The 16,855-nt window shown below is 53.0% G+C and overlaps 8 protein-coding genes across 8 annotated transcripts; 2 read left to right on the top strand and 6 right to left on the bottom strand.

The window, feature by feature from the left end:
• Positions 1-209: 209 nt before the first annotated feature.
• BDW74DRAFT_188929 (uncharacterized protein) lies at positions 210-2,623 on the top strand (the record flags this gene model as incomplete). Its single annotated transcript, XM_073731846.1, has 4 exons — positions 210-518; positions 599-1,014; positions 1,061-1,331; positions 1,371-2,623. The coding sequence occupies exons 1-4, from the start codon at positions 317-319 to the stop codon at positions 2,621-2,623; spliced, it is 2,142 nt and encodes a 713-aa protein (XP_073578514.1). The 5' UTR covers positions 210-316.
• Positions 2,624-2,955: 332 nt separating this feature from the next.
• Positions 2,956-4,008, top strand: BDW74DRAFT_183430 (uncharacterized protein; the record flags this gene model as incomplete). The annotated part of the gene is made up of 2 exons (XM_073730519.1): positions 2,956-3,265; positions 3,320-4,008. The coding sequence occupies 2 exons, from the start codon at positions 2,956-2,958 to the stop codon at positions 4,006-4,008; spliced, it is 999 nt and encodes a 332-aa protein (XP_073578513.1).
• A 910-nt stretch (positions 4,009-4,918) lies between these two features.
• Positions 4,919-6,040, bottom strand: BDW74DRAFT_183429 (uncharacterized protein; the record flags this gene model as incomplete). The annotated part of the gene is made up of 2 exons (XM_073730518.1): positions 4,919-5,748; positions 5,857-6,040. The coding sequence occupies 2 exons, from the start codon at positions 6,038-6,040 to the stop codon at positions 4,919-4,921; spliced, it is 1,014 nt and encodes a 337-aa protein (XP_073578512.1).
• Positions 6,041-6,475: 435 nt separating this feature from the next.
• BDW74DRAFT_107651 (class I mannose-6-phosphate isomerase) lies at positions 6,476-8,570 on the bottom strand. The gene is made up of 3 exons (XM_073721679.1): positions 8,231-8,570; positions 8,044-8,145; positions 6,476-7,985 (listed from the first exon to the last, which is right to left on the bottom strand). The coding sequence occupies exons 1-3, from the start codon at positions 8,267-8,269 to the stop codon at positions 6,912-6,914; spliced, it is 1,215 nt and encodes a 404-aa protein (XP_073578511.1). The 5' UTR covers positions 8,270-8,570; the 3' UTR covers positions 6,476-6,911.
• BDW74DRAFT_162991 (uncharacterized protein) lies at positions 8,543-9,778 on the bottom strand. The gene has a single exon (XM_073726033.1). It carries the CDS (start codon positions 9,499-9,501, stop codon positions 8,650-8,652), a length of 852 nt encoding a protein of 283 aa, XP_073578510.1. The 5' UTR covers positions 9,502-9,778; the 3' UTR covers positions 8,543-8,649.
• Positions 9,779-10,192: 414 nt separating this feature from the next.
• On the bottom strand, positions 10,193-13,177 carry BDW74DRAFT_162990 (putative Patatin family phospholipase). Its single transcript, XM_073726032.1, has 3 exons — positions 12,717-13,177; positions 11,805-12,649; positions 10,193-11,758 (listed from the first exon to the last, which is right to left on the bottom strand). The coding sequence occupies exons 1-3, from the start codon at positions 13,002-13,004 to the stop codon at positions 10,621-10,623; spliced, it is 2,271 nt and encodes a 756-aa protein (XP_073578509.1). The 5' UTR covers positions 13,005-13,177; the 3' UTR covers positions 10,193-10,620.
• Positions 13,178-13,319: 142 nt separating this feature from the next.
• On the bottom strand, positions 13,320-14,908 carry BDW74DRAFT_162989 (uncharacterized protein). Its single transcript, XM_073726031.1, has 2 exons — positions 14,540-14,908; positions 13,320-14,493 (listed from the first exon to the last, which is right to left on the bottom strand). The coding sequence occupies exons 1-2, from the start codon at positions 14,782-14,784 to the stop codon at positions 13,743-13,745; spliced, it is 996 nt and encodes a 331-aa protein (XP_073578508.1). The 5' UTR covers positions 14,785-14,908; the 3' UTR covers positions 13,320-13,742.
• A 268-nt stretch (positions 14,909-15,176) lies between these two features.
• Positions 15,177-16,765, bottom strand: BDW74DRAFT_183424 (ribosome-binding protein NMD3; the record flags this gene model as incomplete). The annotated part of the gene is made up of 2 exons (XM_073730517.1): positions 15,177-16,650; positions 16,704-16,765. 2 exons carry the CDS (start codon positions 16,763-16,765, stop codon positions 15,177-15,179), a joined length of 1,536 nt encoding a protein of 511 aa, XP_073578507.1.
• Between the last annotated feature and the right edge of the window lie 90 nt (positions 16,766-16,855).

The raw sequence follows: 16,855 nt of genomic DNA, 5'->3' as shown, positions 1-16,855 counted from the left end.
AGCTTCGAATAACGTGGAAAGTCCAGGGAAGCTGTCGTGCGCTTTGGCTTGGGGTAGATTAGGGCTAGTCATCTTAGTGGTTGGGCCGAGTCAAACTAGCTGAACTGAGGTAATCTTGCTTTGGGCCCTGTCCTATCCAGCTCCCTCCGCAAAGATAAGTCATACCCGGCAAAGTGGTACACTGATCATCGGTTATTCGCACGCCGCAACAAACGGGCGAAGGCCTGTGAGTCCTTCGTTGTAGGGAAAAGCCGCTAGGGTAAGCCGATAGTTTCGACCCCATCGTCGGCTTCATGACTCCTCCCTTCCCTGATGGATGTGTTCGCTAGATGGCCATCTCGCAGTGGACGTGACGGCAACAGAATCTAGTGAGATAGCACGCCCAGTTGGAGACATGGACAAGCACATCAACACAGCTGCCATCCCCCGACTCGGTTCTGACTCGGCCCCTGGCAACGCTTCCTATATCAACCCATCAGTTTCTGCTCACCCAGAGCCTCAACATTCACCTACGCAGTGTCTCCCTTGACAGTATGAAGCATCAAGGCCTCCCACGTCCACCCCCTCGACCCCGCAACTGCGGAGGAGATTCAATGAGCCACGAACATTGTGAAGGCCGCCTACAAGGGCATCGAGCTGCACTTCAAGGCAGCTGGCCTCGAAGAGCCTCCGAAAGCGGCCATGGTCAATTACCTCGAAGCCGAGCATAGAAGCGAAGCCCTCCCGGCCATTCCTCGCTGCATCTTTCTCATTTGGTACATCAGGCGAACGCCGCGACTCTTCGAAGCTATTGTCGACATTACCAACAACCAGTTCGTCCACCATGCCGAGATGCCTCGCGACTTCCACGGGCCTGTCGATCGCGCTGAAATGAATGAGGCGGCTCAGGTGGTTATGGCGGATCCAAGGGTCAAAGAAGAGATCAAAAGGCTGAAGATCGATGATACCACCGTCGTCCTTGACCCCTGGGGTCATGGCGTTGACGGTGAAGAAACGCAGACCAGACATACTCAAGTAGGTCTTCTCCCAATGCCGTGATAACAGGTGGCTGACAAACCAGGTCTTCATGTACATGCGCAACCCTAAGAACAATGACCCCGACTCGAACCACTACTGCTTCCCGCTAGACTTCATGGTCACCGTGGATCTCAGCGCTATGAAGGTCAAGAGAATCATTCGTTTACCTCTGGGAAGCGACCATACCGCTACCCCCGCAGGCTCGCAAGCCCCTCATCGCCGCACAGATCCCATTGAGCCGGAGTACGACCACCCTCTGCAAAAGAACCCACCCCGAACGACCCTCAAGCCGTACCAGGTCGTCCAGCCGGAGGGTGCGTCTTTCATTGTGACCGGTCACCTTATCGAGTGAGAGAAGTGGCGTTTCCGTGTCGGTTTCAACTGGCGCGAGGGCCTTACCCTGCACGATCTATCATTCGATGGCAAGAGCGCCTTCTACCGGCTGTCACTCTCCGAAATATTTGTGCCCTATGGCGATCCCCGGAACCCCATCTACCGCAAGGGAGCTTTTGACTTGGGAAATGTCGGCGCCGGTGTAACAGCCAACAACCTGCAGCTAGGCTGCGATTGTCTCGGCATGATCAAGTACATTGACGGCTGTGTGGTGGCCTCTGATGGCTCTCCAGCGCCACGACCCAACGCCATCTGTATCCATGAGATTGACAACGGCATCCAGTGGAAGCATACAAACCACCGCACCGGCAAGGCCACGGTCGTCCGGAAGCGCCAGCTAGTCCTGCAGACGATCATCACCGTTGCCAACTATGAGTATATCTTCATGTGGTACTTTGATCAATCCGGCGAGATCACATTCGAGACTCGAGCCACAGGAATCTTGTCCACACAGCCAATCAACAAGGACGCCATAGTCCCTTGGGGTACTCGTGTCGCCGACGGCGTCATGGCACCTTACCATCAGCATATCTTCAATATCCGCATCGACCCAGCTGTTGGCGGCTACGTGAATAGTTTTGCCTCCACCGACTCAGTCGCGATGCCGTGGGATGATGTCCTTAACCCGCTGGGCACGGGCTACATCACCCAGGAGACAGTGCTTGATCGTGCTGGGCCTGTCGAAGATAATGTCGCCAAGGGTCGGGTCTTCAAGATCTTCAACGAGAATGTCCAGAACCCGGTCTCGTTGACTCCAATCGGGTACAAGCTTGTGCCCATCAGATCCCAGCTTCTCCTCGCTCATCCAGGCAGTTTCCACAGCAGGCGTTCCGAGTTCTGCTCCGCCCCCATCTGGGTCACCAAGCACAAAGACCGCCAGCTCTTCCCTGCAGGCGACTACACAAACCAGTCCCTCGGCGGTACCGGAATCAAGTCCTGGCTAAATGAGACGCCCGGAAAGCGCGACAATGTGCGCAACGAGGACATTGTCATCTGGCATACCTTCGGGTTCACGCACAACCCGCGCACCGAGGATTTTCCCGTGATGCCTGCTGAGATTGTCCAGGTGCATCTTAAGCCGTACAACTTTGCACTATTCAATCCGACAAATGATGTGCCTGGATCGAACCAGAGCGATAACAAGAGTGTCATGTACCAGGCCCCGAGCGAACAGAAGAAAACGGCAGGGGAGTGCTGCAGAAGCAATTTGTAAACCATCTAGATAACTTGTTGTAGTTAGCCAGAATCAATGCATTTTCCATATCCACTTAGTACTCACAGGGTCACAAACTAGGCAGAGATAAGCCATGCGGGGAAGATGGAGCTGACTCGGCCCTCGACCTACTGGGAGATAAGTCAGTGGGTGCGGTGCGCCTTCCCCCATTGGCCGCCATCTACTTACTCCAACACCCTTGAGCCGAGTCACGATTCCAGAAACAAACTCCCTCTTCTTTACTTTGCTCCAGAACCACTGTCTTTATCCATGCGCAAACCTACCGAGTCCTAGACTACCATGCATCCTTTTCCAACTCGTTCCATCCACCGATGCCCCCTCGACGTACCTGGTCTCAAGCCGAGGACGACAAACTCACCTCGCTTGTCACCCGATTTGGAGATAAAAGAGGGCGCGAGAGCAGGTGGCATGAGATTTCAAAACATCTCCCGGGGCGGACGAACAAGGTCTATTCTACTATAATCGGCCAGACCGAAAGTCTGCTAAAACCATGCCAGGACTGTCGCAAACGCTGGTTTCACTCTCTTGACCCTTCACTCCGCAAAGGCCGTTGGACTTCAGAAGAGGATGCCCTTCTTCTTGATGCATACCAGCGGCTAGGGCCTGCTTGGAAGGAAATTGGTTAGCCCTTGCTTCCTAATTTCGTGAGAGGCTCAACTAACACCGGTATGGCAGCGCTCATATCCGGCAGGAAAGACGACCAGTGTTCGAAGCGTTACAATGATATCCTCAACCCCTCCGTGCGGAACCGCCTTGAAGACTGGTCGGCCTCTGAAGACAGATACCTAACCGACAAAGTTCCTGAACTGGGAAACAAGTGTTCGGTTATTGCAGCGGGGTTGCCGGGTCGCCCTCCGCTCACTTGTCGGAATAGATGGAGGAAGCTGGCAAGAGTTTCACGCGCCAGATCTGGGGGCGAGGCGTCCTCGCAGCCGCAGAGCGATTCCCATGAGCCAGAGCCGCTATCTTCAACGGATACACCGACGTCAACCTCCGCCTCTGTTTCCAACTCGACTAAGCAATTCAATGACTTGTATACTTCATCTCCACTCATGGGCAGGTCTGCGGGTCGGATTTTCGAAGGGCTCGCGTCGCTAAGTCCTGTCCCTGCATCTGGGCATTTGGACTCTGTGGGAAATCCCGATGATGGGACGCCCACCACACTTCCTGGATGTGCTGATTCGTTCCCTGTTTCTGGGAGTCGAACCCAGCATACCGCATCCGCATTCCACCATCGGAATACTGATGAGACATTTGTGCCGACAAAGAGGCCATGGCTCCGCGGCAGACGCTTTCTTACAGGCATATCTTCACGATCAAGTCAGATGGGAGGAGCCAAATCCGATCCCCCTGAGCCCAATTAGGCAGTCCAATACATTTTCTGCCTTGGATTTAGGCCTGGATCTGGATATGGACTTGGCTCTGGGCCGGGATCTCCAGCCCGATAATGATCGACACCAGCCGTCTAATCTTATCCCTGCCTATGAAACTCCGATCGCGGCAATTCCAACAGACTCTGTGGAGGGAGCGGCTATTCGGCAGGCCATGGCCTCATTTGGTGCACAACAGTCTTATCTTAGCAGAGACGCGGGCGTGCAGCAACACCACGTACATCATATCCATATACATCACCATTATCATCATCACCATCACAAATGAGCAGCATGAATAATTCCCTTGAACTCAAGAAATGAATGGAGAGAATGCCTTCATGGAGGTTCATCTAAAGGTGGTAAAAGAGGATGGTTAGAAGTTCGAAGAGGGGAGCAAAGACTCGCCAGCCTTGGTGCTGGAAGACATTGAAGGCAAGATGAACCCAAGGGGAGGTTTATCATAGAGGTGCTAAATCGAGCAGGTGGAATGTTAGCACGAATAGCTCCTTACCAACGTCATCAATGCCAGATATCTGGGACGGCTGGCTCAGGCTCGAGGTCGCTCGCAGAGATATAACTGTTCATATACGTATTGAAGGTAATGCATAGTCCATTATCATTAAGTCCTAACTTCTCCGTCATTAACCGATATCGGGGATACGGGAGAGTATCAGGATACCCTGCCATCTAGGACTAGTCATCGCATATCCCTCTCAAAGTTTTAGGGTATATCTTGCCCTAGATCCATCTCATGACGCCAAACAATCGAGATTAGTTTCCACCCAAACGCCAAACCGCTTTAACGTAAGAAAATATTTCGCTCAGACAGCCTTCCCAAGATAGCAAGAGAGAGAGATCGATATCTCCAGTGACGATGTGAGATTATCGCACCCGCCATCAATCATAGATTCGTGATAAGACGGGATAGAACCGGCCGTGGTCGACGCGGTCCCCGTGCTCCAGACTCAGACTGAGACCTGGATCCCCTCGTCGACGTCCCATTCGATCCCGCCGACACAGTCGTCGCCGTCCCCGTGGCCGTCGTAGGCACTGCCGACCCCGACCCCGCGCCCGACCCCAAAGCAACGGACCCCGGCTGATACTGATACGCCGAATACTGCGCCCCCACCCCCAACCCAGACGCAGAGGCAGAGGCAGAGGCAGGGTTATAACTCTGCACCCCCGAGAATGCCGACACCGACGACGCACTAATCGCTGGCCCAGGTATATTCGCAGTCCCAAACGTCCCCGTACTCGACCGCGGGATCTCAAAGCTGGACGAGAACCGCGTGCTGATCTGCGAGTACCGCGAGGGGTCGTACCGCGGGTGAAGGGACTGGTATGCCGGTGGTGGTGCTTCGGGCGATACGTTCGATGTTGATAGTGACAATGTTGTTGAGGCTGGTGCTGACATCCCGCGGGCTCGGGAGTTTGGTCTGATTCCTTGTCCTTGTCCGTGCTCGTCTGCTTGTCCGTGTCCGTGGCTGTGGCTGTGGCTGTATCTCGTTGGTGTACTCGGATCATACACATACGCCGTCGATGGAACTGTGGTCGATGTAGCCGGCGGCGACTGCGCCATCATACCCAGGTAATCCTCCGGCGTGACAGAGCGCGACTGCATCTTCGACGAGTACCCCGTGGCCAGCTGGTAATCGATGAGGCGTTCCTCGCATGCCCGGATCCGGTCCCACTTGCGCTTTTTCATGAAGAAGAAGATTATTCCTGCGGTTACTGCACACAAGTCAAACCGTTAGTCTTCTGACAAGCTCTTTCTTTTATTAAGTTGGACGGGAGCGGCTGGCTAGGTAAAATAAGGACGGAGGTATGGAGGGGTCTTACTCGCAATAGCCGCCACACCACCCACCACAACCCCGACGATGATGCGGGTTGTTTTGTCGGTGGGCCCATTGTGGTCTGTGCCGTCGTCTACCTGGTCGGCGTTTGCGGTGTTGGCTCTGGCCACGATTGAGAGCTGCGAGACGGAGAGGTACCGGTAGAGGAGGGATGGGGACGGCAACGGCATGGTGTAGTGGACTCCGTACTTGTACTTGATCGAGACTCGGCAGCATAGAGGGTGGACGTAGTAGTGAGGCAATGGATGGGGTAAGGTGATGGTTGGTAGGGAAGGACAAGGATACACAAGTCAAAGCCACCACCACAAATAACCCGACAGAGCTATGTAGGTAGGGTAAGCTGCCAACTGACAGCTGGGCAGTCAGCACTCAGACCAGATCAGATCAACAGAGTCATTTCAATTCGACGCAGCCAGCAGCATCCCCGCCTTAAGAAGAACCCTTACAGACCTTCCACCGTTAGAGGCTAACCGCAAAAACGCCCTCTAACGCCTAACAGAGCCACTCAAAGCCCCGGCCATCGATTGAGTTTAGCAACGAAATCTGAAACGCACTGCACCGGCCAAAAATAGGCAGGGAGTGCTCGCTAGTTACCGCTATTCCCTGCAGCACCAGAGCCGAAGTGGTATAGGCGCAGGTGTGTTTGCTTTTTTTGGGAGCCGAGAGGGAATCTATTGGGCAAGGGGGAAAGTTGACGGCGGCGCGAAGGGGGCATAAGCGCCTGGATTCTGTGCGCTTGGACGAGGCTGGTTAGAGTGCGCGCTGAAGGATCTGGGATTAGGAGAAGAGAAGAGCAGAGAGCAAGAGCAAGAGTCCTAAAATAGTCTGAGCTTGGAGGTGTTGGCGAGTTAGCGGTGCTTGTTTTGGCGCTGTTGGTTGGGCTTACTTAGGCGGGTTTGGTGTCTACGGGGTACAGGGTACAAGGCTGATTCGGCCGACGGACGTGGTTCTTTCGTTTCCTGTACTCTCGTATTATGTTGGTAGTGTGTACATTATCATCTCTTTCGTATCACCACGCTAGATGTTGGTCCATTGTCAGATTCACTCAGCGTACGCCCTGTACACCTCCGCCCCCTCCGTACTCAAAATCTCCAACGGCACCCCAGCCCCGACGAACCAAACAGACCCCTCATGAGCCTGAAGCTTCTCCTTGCCCTCAATAACCAACTCCGCCGACCCCTTCGTAACAATCGCCAAACTAGGCCCGCCAATCGCGGCATGTCGCTCCTCGTCGCCGGGCTCAAGGATCGTCGCCAGGACATTGAATTCAGAAAACGGCGGCGCGTACTCGTACGTCTTCTGCTTCTCGCCGCGCTCGCTCTTTTTCCGTCCTAGCTGCGCCTGGTCGATGCTGTGTGGCTTGAAGGAGAGGGTCTTTGCAAACAGCTCGACGTTGTTCCTGTCGGCGCGGGGGCAGAACCCTGTCGCGAGCACGTTGTCCGACCGCGCCATGCACTCGAGGATATCGCCTTTCAGGTACGCGTGGATGCTGTCGGCCGGGACGCAGACTGCCTCGCCGGGTTGCAGGACCATGTAGTTCATAAGCAAGACCGCAACAAGCGCGCCGTTGTCGGACTCGGAGTACTGCTTGCTGACTCGCTCCAGCAGATCAGGGACGTACTCGTGCTTGCTGCCGAATTCTGCCTTGGGTAGGCTATGCACCTGCGTAACGAGGTCCTTGACGGCTTCCGGCGGTAACTGCAGGAATTTCTTTGTGATCTGACGCAGCAACTCATCGTCGAGGCTAGCATTGGCTGGAACAAACTGGCTCAACGGCTTGAGTTTCATCAACGCCTCAATATCAGCGAGCGGCTTGAAGCCGGCAAAGAGCTCAAACTCTGACAGCGCAACCGCAATCTCAGGCTTGTGGTTTGTGTCGCCGAAGGTCTCAGGGTCTTTGAGGTTAAGATCCTCTGCTAGACGCTTGTTCGGGTGGACTTGGAGCGGCAGGGCTTTGGCGAATGACAAAATCTTCGGCAAAAAGGGGACGCTGTCTGCGAACTTTTCCTTAACCGACTGGCCGATCAGTTCTGGCTTGCGCTTGAGGTAGTTCTCCAATGATTCTCCGGTACGCAGGATATGCGACGGGACGGTAGGATATGTGCCCATCCACATCTGCTAGAGTCAGCGAAAAATGTCCAAACAAGGCCAATTGCCTAAGGTAAAGGCATACCTCAGAGTACATCTCATCATTCGAAACCCCCGTTGACCCTGCCGTCTTGGCCCAGAGCTGCCCGGCCAACGACTCTTGTCCCTGCTTTCCCCATGGGTCGTGCTATAGAGCCGATCAACATCAGTAAATCATCCCAACTTCCCAACCAGATATAGTAAAGTAAAGCATTATGTAAAGAAACACGCACCTTAACACCGCACTTAAGCTGAACTACACTGTCTGTCATATTGAGCTATAATGGTCCGAAATAACTCGTGTATCGTAATGGGGTTTGATGACATTGCGACGTGGATCGCCCCTTTTATGTACCTGTTACCGCATGACATGACAGGGCCACCAACTCAAACTCTGTCGTCATGATCGAGCAACCTCCCGCGAGAGCCGAGAACGTCGCTGGTCCACTTTGTGATTTTTTATCCAACAGGTTGGGGTCGGTCGGACAAGGGTCTCCGAGTTGGGCGCGTCAGGTTGACGTCAGATGGTCGCTATGTACTCCGGAGTATGCGGGTGCGGATGAGATAGCACAGAGTAAAGTAGAACATTAATAATCGTTCATGAATCGCTAAGATAGCAGACATTATGTATAGCATTATATAGCATCATAATTCATCCATAAATATCCTCCGCATCAGGAACCATGACCGTCGTGAGGCGTCGCGCCGCGCGATGACACCTTTTCTCCGCAGCCGAAGTATACAGATCCGGCGCGTAGTCCCTGCGCTCCCTTCGCGCAACACCATACCCCTCATCCAAATCATCGTATAAATCATGACTATCGTGACTGTCATCTTCGTCGTATGGTGCATAGTGAGCCTGAGACCGCGCTCGCGTCTGAGGGTAGAGTGGCGCCCGAGACCGTGATCGCGATCTTGATTGTCTATGTGAATGTGCCTGTGATGCAATCGTCCTCTCCTCTATCCCAAGTCCCATCGTATGTTTCCTACTCGCAGGTCCAGAGGGGAGGTGGTTATAGGTGTATCTTGATCCTGCTGTCGGCACGGGCGAAAACCGGCCTTGTGCTGTCGCTGTTTCCGCAACAGCGGCTGTATAGTCCGTTCGGTTGATAGGTTTATATATGAATTCTGCGCGGGCGCCTGATGCCGATGCAGTAGATGGTAAAGGCAACGGGTCTGTATTTGATCGGTGCGTGGTATATTGGTCGTAGGGAGCCGGAGAGGTAGAAGGCGATGTACTTGGGCTCGGACTCGAGCGTTTGAGACGCATGGAGAGACGGCGGGGATCGAGCGTCTTCATGGTAAAAGAGTTATTGCGCGATATGGACATTGAGTTCGTGAGCGGGATGAGGTCTTCTTCGAGGGTTGGTGTGCGAGATGAACTGGAGGTATAGGTCGAGGTGGAGGTAGAAGGTTGTTTGTATAGGGCACGAGTGGAGTGCGCCTCTCGCTCGTAGGCAGGCTTCGGCTTTGAGTGTGCACTGCGAAAGCGATTGAATGACATTGTGATGACAGCAGGCGAAACAATGATATAATATAATAAACTCCGCGAGTCCTGAAGGATGACAGCTGAGACACGAGGCGTTCACTAGAACCAACAGGTACTCTGCCCAGAACCAACAAATTCAGAGCCAAGCTGTTTGATCGCCCCCAAGACACTCGGGTGGATATGCGCCATGATATATCCCCTCAGACCCTTTCCATCCTTTCAAGTTTCTATTTTGATTCCCGCCGGCCTGTTTGCTAGTTCTCTTCGGTGTCAGCGCGGTGCATGCAGACCCTGGTCCAAGTACGCAAGTCCCGCGCAGTCCGAATATTGTGGTTACAGCGTAAGACGAGAGATAGGCGCCGTGCCATGGCCGAGCGAGCGGGGGGCTGCAGTAGCCTCCGTTTAGTGCGGATGATCCCTGGGTAAAGTTCCATTAATAGTAGCTCATTTGATCTATATTAGGGTAGTCTTGGGGTAGGTTAATTTACCCTGCAGGTGTAGGAATGCAGGTTAATTGACATTTTTAGAACAGATGCTTGTTGCCGGCCTGAGTGGCCTATCTCCAAGGGTGCGAGCTAGCTAGGTGACGAGCTGCGTTATCACAGTATCCTACCCCAAAGTTATATTTACGTAAATTAGCAAGGCTAGTGGTTTAGTAAATTGATATGGAAAATGATGTTGTTGCGCCAGCGACGCGCGACGTAAGCGAAGAAGTCTCTCTAGCCATTCCATCTCTAGTCCTAGCAATACTCTATGAGACAAGCACCCTGTCCGCGCTCAAGCCAACGCGTAATCCACCAAGGTCAGGTGTATGGTAGTATCCAATAACGCCGCCATGCAAAACCCCCACGTAAGGAGTGCTAGCAATGAGCCCAATAGCAAGATGCTGAAGAAAAGGTAAGCAAGACTAAAACCGCCCATGATCCAACCCAGACGCCACCTGCCCCTGCAAGAATATCAAATATAGACGCAAAAAGCAACCATCGTAAATCACGTAAACATGCGTCGTGAGTCGTATCGGCGATGTGTAAGCACCAGTAGTCTTCCTCATATAATCCAGATGAAGCGCCGATCATGCAGCAACGGAATAAAATCATACGCTTCGTGTCGCAATTTGATGAACTGACACAAGAATCAACGCTTTGGCCCGGCAGATGTCATTCTGAGCGACGCATGGGACGGGGAGACGGAACGCATTGGCAACGAGTACCTCCTGTCGGTTTCCAGCAGACTAGGTCGGCTTGCAGGGTATTCGGAGTTTTTGGCGACATCTATAGGAGGTGGCGAGGATGGTGACGATGATGACGAGCGCGAGGGAAGTTTCGAACATTCAATGCTACACTCAGGGTCCGGCGAGAAAAAATTGTGCTCACGATATGAGTTGAGAGACGGTGCGGACCCATGTTCACTGCTGGACACGAGCTCCAGGCCTCTAGGATCCATTCCAGGAGGGTGAATCCAAGTCCAGTCCATATCCTCTTTGGACTGTGACGACTCATAGCTATGAGAGAAAGACCTCCCCGCCTTTGCTAGGCTCGGTCGGGTATACCGGCTTGCAGCTACTTTTCTCTCGAGCTCGTGATTGTAGGAGCCTCGCCTCCTCCGTCCACGGTCTGCGCTGCCGTCATGGGAATGTTGGAAGAGGGCGTTCGCCAAGAGCTGCGCCTGGCTATGGCTTAAAGCTACCCGTGCGCGCATCTTCTGGATGGCAGAATCCAATGCTAGCTCAATAGCGCAATGATTCCGAATGCGTGCAAGCTTCGGCCATGTGGCTCGCTCTCCGCATAAACACGCCTTGAGCATGAAGTCGGTTGTTGGGTTCTTGAGCAATCGAGGAAAGTGAGCATAGAGAATCTCAGGATAGATGTTGATGTCCCCAGAGTACTTTTGGTTCATGATCGAGATGGATTTGGTGAAGGAATTCGGGAAGACTCCGAGTTCCGTCAGAACTGCCATTCGGTGCATGACTTCCTCTTTTGCGAGGTGGGAGACTGTGTGGAATAGTCGAGAGGCTGCTGACGTAGGGACAGCGACACTCTTCGGCTCGTCGTCTTTGGGAAGAAATGGCACAATGTGTGGATTTACCTGTGACACAATAAAGTGGTTGACGTTGAACATTTCTGACAGGCGATTCATGGGCAAGTCTCCGTCGACAGAGCCGTCGATATATTGCCTGTGCAGGTCATTCCACGGAACAGGCTCGCCCGTCAACGGATCTTTGGCCATCAAAGTGAATGGGGAAAAGACAACTGGGACCGAGCATGAGACAGCCCTGGTGAATATTAGTACGCATCTCGTAGTGCGACGCGGGTACTTACACAGCGGACCAAATTAAAACGTTAGGAGCCGTAATGTAGTTTAGCAGCTTGGGGAGCTCATACACTCCAGCGCTAGAAACGCATATATTGAGGATCCTGCGCGTTCGGTTGTATGCCTCTTGGAAGGTGATATCACCAAGCCAGTTCCTCATAACCTTGGCCAGGTGTGTGATGTCCAAAAACGCCCCGTGCTTTAGGAACCGCGCGGTCTTTTGCAGGATATTCTCCTCGCAACTTTCGTCGTCAAAAACGGAAAAGTCGCCGTACGGAAATGAAGCCAGCAATGCCGGGAGTTCGTCCTCGGTGCGGGTGCAAAATACCGCGCAGACAATACTGCCAGCGGACGCACCGGAGATAATGCGCGGCAGTAGGTTCGACATCCAAAGCGACTTCAAAACGCCAATATGGTTCATCCCAAACGTAGCTCCGCCCGAGAATAGAAGCGCGCTTCGCCCAAAGGCTTGTCTCGCAGCCAGAAGCTGATCCAGTATATACCTCGATTCGGCCGCATCGCACCGGTTGCCGCCCGACACTTCCACCAGGGATGATATGGTCTGGAGGGCGGTCGTTATATATTTATCGATGAGGTTTTTTGTTCCTAAGTGAGTGTGTTTGTATAGAGAAGCTTTGCTCATGCCCCCGAGATCACGGCTCAACGACGTTCGGATCAGGTACAGCATGCGACTTACGTCACAACTCAGACGCGCCGCTTCCAGCTGCTCGAGGCGCTCCTGCACAAGACGGGGGTCATATTCGTCGCATTCGAACGTCGCCTTCCACGCGTTGTTATTCTCGAGTTTGTCGAGTTCGCAGGCGCATTCTTTCCATTCTTCCGCGGAGACGGCCTAACAGGCAGACGAGTTAGCAACTGACCAGCGGGAAGGCACCGGAAAGGGCACATAATAGACTTACATTACGCATGCGCAGATACAGCACTTGTTTGCGATCTTCGGTTTCCGAGTGTAGCTCCTCCTCCAAACCCCGTTTCTTCTTCGAGACGACGTCTTCGGAGTTCCAGACGCTGCCGGCCCAGGAAAGGGATCCTCGCACGACGGAGGCTAGGGAGGGGACGGTATCGAGGTTCAGCCGTGTGCGGTAGCCATTTCGGGTTGAGTCTTTCGGATGGGCATGGCCGTTCGAGTATTTACTCTTACTATGCCACGTCGTGGTTATTAGCGGGGTGTCGGGGACGGGCGACATGGCAGGATCAACAGGGACCGCCGGATATCCATTCGGCGGAGGGAGCAATAAGGTAGGAAGGTGACAAGCTTGGTGCCAGAGGGATGTCGCAGTTAAAAAAGCATAAAGAGGCCGACCAAGCAGAGACCGCGACACAAAGACTGGGGAGGTGAGCTTTGTATGCTGGGGTCGGGGAAGAGAAAATCTGGGGTCAGGCGAGACCGGAAAAGAGTCACGAGCGATCGCGGAGGCCCGCCTCTAAGCCCGCACGGCAACCTTACGCCTACGCTCCCTAGAGGCTGCCCAAGCCCAGCGGCCTCCGGCCTCAAACCCCACGAGCGCCGCCCCGTGGGTTTGGCTCTGGGGAAAGCGTCTCCTCTGGTTCCTAGTGGTGCAGCGCTCGAAATTTCGCCAGATCCCCCCACATCTTTCTCACGAAATCATCCACTCAGTCCGATGTCACTTTGCTATCATTCAGCTACGCCTGGTAAGGCTCCAGCTCTATACAACTCTGCCGCCACGCAAAGAGTCAGCAGCGTCGCACCTTCCTCCAACTCAATTTCGTTCCTCCTAGAACCGGACTATCGATATGCTGACCATTAATTCGCGATATTGTATGGCAAGGACTAAAAATATACGCATTACTGGAGTCATCGGGCCCTGCGGGGAGACATTTTCACATGCGTGGGGTAGCATTCTTCTCATGTGAGCTTTGCTCAGCTCGTTAAGGAGCACACCACACCGATGCGTATGGTCATACTAATCAAGGCGTTGGCGCAACCACAGTCGCAAAGCCTGTCGTGCTTGCTGCTCTACACCATCCTCTCGCCAGAAATGACCCGCTCCTTCGATCTCTTTTGCTTGAAATCGGCTATGAGACACGCCGCTAAGCTCGCCTGACCATTTGCGTAACTTGCTTACGGAGGTAAAGGTGTCTTCATCTCCGTAGATAGCTAGAGATTCATGTGCGCGTAGCTGGTCTGTTGGCTTAGGGCAAGGGATCTGCCTCCGTTGCCCCGCCGCTTGGGTGTGCACTTCAAGCGACAGATCGAGGAATAGAGTCAGTAATAGGTTGATCGGAGGGAGGAGCGGTGAAACAAGTAGGTATGATATAGTTGTGCTACACGATTGTAACAACGCTCTTGCTTCCTGGCTAGGATTGGTCGTATCGAGATTCCGCGATTGATTTGACTGTGGCATCTCGTCTCTCGACGCCGCAGAGATGGTTTTTGCGATGAGGAATATTTCATGGGCTGGAGTGCGCTGGACTGCATCACTAAAGAGTTCGGCAACCACGTCGCTTGCTGGAAGATGAGAAGCGACTAGAGATCCGTACGAGTAACCACCAAGTATAAGGTGGATATCTTCTTCAATGCTCTTTTCCGATTGATGTGCAAGGTTCAGCTTCAACAATCGAAGATAGTGCATTATAAATCCATAGAAGGAGATATAATCAGCTAATTCAGGCTTCGCTGTCCAGCTAGTGCGCCCATGCGAATCACCCGCACCGCTACTCATGGTCAGCAATGCCTATATATTATAAAGAGAAATCGTACCGAAAATTAAAGGTGCCAACTACATAGCCCGCTTCAAGAAGCTCTCCTCCGACGAAGCTCACAACCGGATCGTCATAGCAGCCGCCAAGCGAAGCATAGGGGTGTGCGACGATAGCTCCCCGTACGCCCGGTACTTCCGGGTTTGTTAATTGCTGCGGGAGGTAGATTCGGCAAGCAAGCTGCGTGCCGTCGTAGATGGAGGGGATGGTGAAGGAGTGGGTTGGAGAAGAGAGATATTTCGGCATTCTGGCTTTGTTAAAAAGAAGGATGTCGGAAGCGAGTGCGACAGGAAAATAATTTCCAGGGCCAATAGCGAATACTAGTCCTGTTGACGTCGTCGAGTTACGAGTAGCAGCTCCTTTCAAACGTTTAATTGTTGATGACGGTGGAGTGATCGCTCTTTTGTTGTTCGCGGCAAGCGGGTATGGAAGCCAGCGTGCAGATATATAACAGACAGCCAAGCTCCTACTCTGGAAACTTATCGCACAACCTTTGCTACAAGCGGTTTATAGGCATATACTACGACGATATTATACGAGCCAATTCGAATATAAGCGACACGCGGCGATTCCGGTTTTGGGGTATAATGTGTGTAGCTAACTCGCCACTTTTGGTGCTAAATTCATGCTATGTACGTTTATTCTTGCATGTTGTCGTCAATCTCAAGGTCATCAAAGTCATCCAGTAGCTCGTCCATGTTGATCTTGGGAATTTCTTCTTCGCCATCGTTCATCATGTCGGTGTCTGCCACGCTCATGGTGTCATCCTTCTTCTTGTTCTTGTACAACGCCAGCGTCGCCCGAAGATCCTCGTCCTCTTCTACGTCACGCAAGAACATTTCGAAATCGTTCTCGACGGACTCCTTGTTGTTCGGTAGGAGGTAGGGGTCGTGTTCGGTAGCCATGCGCTTGAGCTTCCAGTTGCGCTTGGTGTGCTTGGAGCGCCTTGGGTAGAACTTCTTGACTAGGACAACGTCTGGGATGGTGGAGTTGTACGTGTTGGAAGACTCGATCTCATCAAACTGGGCGTTGTTGAAGTTCGTTCCCGTCAACATGTAGCCGAGCACAGAATCACCGGGGTGGATGATGCTGCCGAGATGGGTCCGCGTGAAATACTGCTTGTCGCCGCTGAAGTCGGATGCTCGAGCAACAGTTACCTCGGATAGGAACCACTTGCCCTTGGAGTGCCCAGTGGGCTCAACATCTAAGACGATAAACTCGACAAGGTCTTTGGCCTCTGTAAGAGATGTGAACGGTGATCGCCAGTATATCCGGGAGTTGAGATCGGCGGTCTGGAGTGTGTTCGGGTCGAGGAAGCTGATTGAGGTACCAATACGGTTGCAGAGCAGCAGAGGCGAAATGTTTCCTAGTTGCTTTGCGAGCTTGATTGGGATGGCCACTAGATCGTCCTTGCAGATCGGCACGATCTTGGCAGAGTAGGTGAACTTGTACGACTTGGTCGAGGTATGGATATCTTCGGAAATGATCTGCTGCGACTTTGTAACCTCTACGGGCACTGCAGAATGGAGGAAGTCGAGGAACCCTTCGGCGTGGTTCCGCTGGGCGAAGAAGAAATCGATTCCGTTCTTCGCCTCCTTGATGTTAATGGTGTTCTGATGCGCCTTGTGCTTAAGGATGAGCTGTTCAAGGTAGAGGAAGGTTCGCTTGTGTAGGACCTGCTGTCGGACTTGAACGGATGCACGCCACGTGTTGGGTGTATATGACTTTGCGCACTCCGGGCATTGCTGGTACATAACAATGTAAATGACCTCGAAGGTCTGCTGCAGGATAACACCCTCGGATACCGAATCTTGAATCGTGAGTTTGACCTTGATTCTCCGCGAGTGTGGTTCCGTCCAGATGAATCCCGCATCGATGACTCGAATTTTGTTCAGTCCCTTCAGCTTCTTCAAGCACAGTGCCAACAACTCGCGCGACTCGAGAGCCGCTACGTTCCATGAGTTCGGTGGCAGAAGCCAGCGCTCGCAGTCACGGCAAAAGTTCAGAACCGCTTCTCGTTGAATACCCTGGGAAATGTCGACTTGGAGTTTCATGCAATCCGGACATATCGTCGTTCCAACTAAAGGAGCCCCGCAGTTGTAGCAGAGGGTTCTGAGCATTGTTAGCAACTGGACTGTCGCATGCAAAAGGGAAGGCGTGCGTACGTGGGAATCTCGCTTGCACCGTCGGCCTGCGGTGCCATAGGCACAGGGGTATCAATATCCATTTTCAGATTTCCTGCCGTCACTGCGCGATAAATGTTTGAGTTGAGGCAAGAGAAAACCCGCGATTAGAGATCAAAAAAAAAGTTCGCCCC

This window comes from Aspergillus multicolor (assembly GCF_047715735.1).
Source record: "Aspergillus multicolor strain CBS 133.54 unplaced genomic scaffold BDW74scaffold_45, whole genome shotgun sequence".
Classification (NCBI taxonomy): Eukaryota; Fungi; Ascomycota; class Eurotiomycetes; order Eurotiales; family Aspergillaceae; genus Aspergillus; species Aspergillus multicolor.
This window is presented reverse-complemented; position numbering and strand designations above follow the sequence as displayed.

What these genes read in the sequence shown, in the direction of transcription:
- BDW74DRAFT_162989 (XM_073726031.1), bottom strand. Translation starts at nt 14,784, where the DNA reads ATGCCGAAATATCTCTCTTCTCCAACCCACTCCTTCACCATCCCCTCC. An exon ending in GTTGGCACCTTTAATTTTCG is followed by an intron (nt 14,494 to 14,539) that starts GTACGATTTCTC and finishes GACCATGAGTAG; the next exon opens with CGGTGCGGGTGATTCGCATG.
- BDW74DRAFT_162990 (XM_073726032.1), bottom strand. Translation starts at nt 13,004, where the DNA reads ATGTCGCCCGTCCCCGACACCCCGCTAATAACCACGACGTGGCATAGT. An exon ending in TGTATCTGCGCATGCGTAAT is followed by an intron (nt 12,650 to 12,716) that starts GTAAGTCTATTA and finishes TCTGCCTGTTAG; the next exon opens with GCCGTCTCCGCGGAAGAATG. An exon ending in GTTTTAATTTGGTCCGCTGT is followed by an intron (nt 11,759 to 11,804) that starts GTAAGTACCCGC and finishes AATATTCACCAG; the next exon opens with GGCTGTCTCATGCTCGGTCC.
- BDW74DRAFT_162991 (XM_073726033.1), bottom strand. Translation starts at nt 9,501, where the DNA reads ATGTCATTCAATCGCTTTCGCAGTGCACACTCAAAGCCGAAGCCTGCC.
- BDW74DRAFT_107651 (XM_073721679.1), bottom strand. Translation starts at nt 8,269, where the DNA reads ATGACAGACAGTGTAGTTCAGCTTAAGTGCGGTGTTAAG. An exon ending in AGCTTAAGTGCGGTGTTAAG is followed by an intron (nt 8,146 to 8,230) that starts GTGCGTGTTTCT and finishes TCGGCTCTATAG; the next exon opens with CACGACCCATGGGGAAAGCA. An exon ending in ATGATGAGATGTACTCTGAG is followed by an intron (nt 7,986 to 8,043) that starts GTATGCCTTTAC and finishes TGACTCTAGCAG; the next exon opens with ATGTGGATGGGCACATATCC.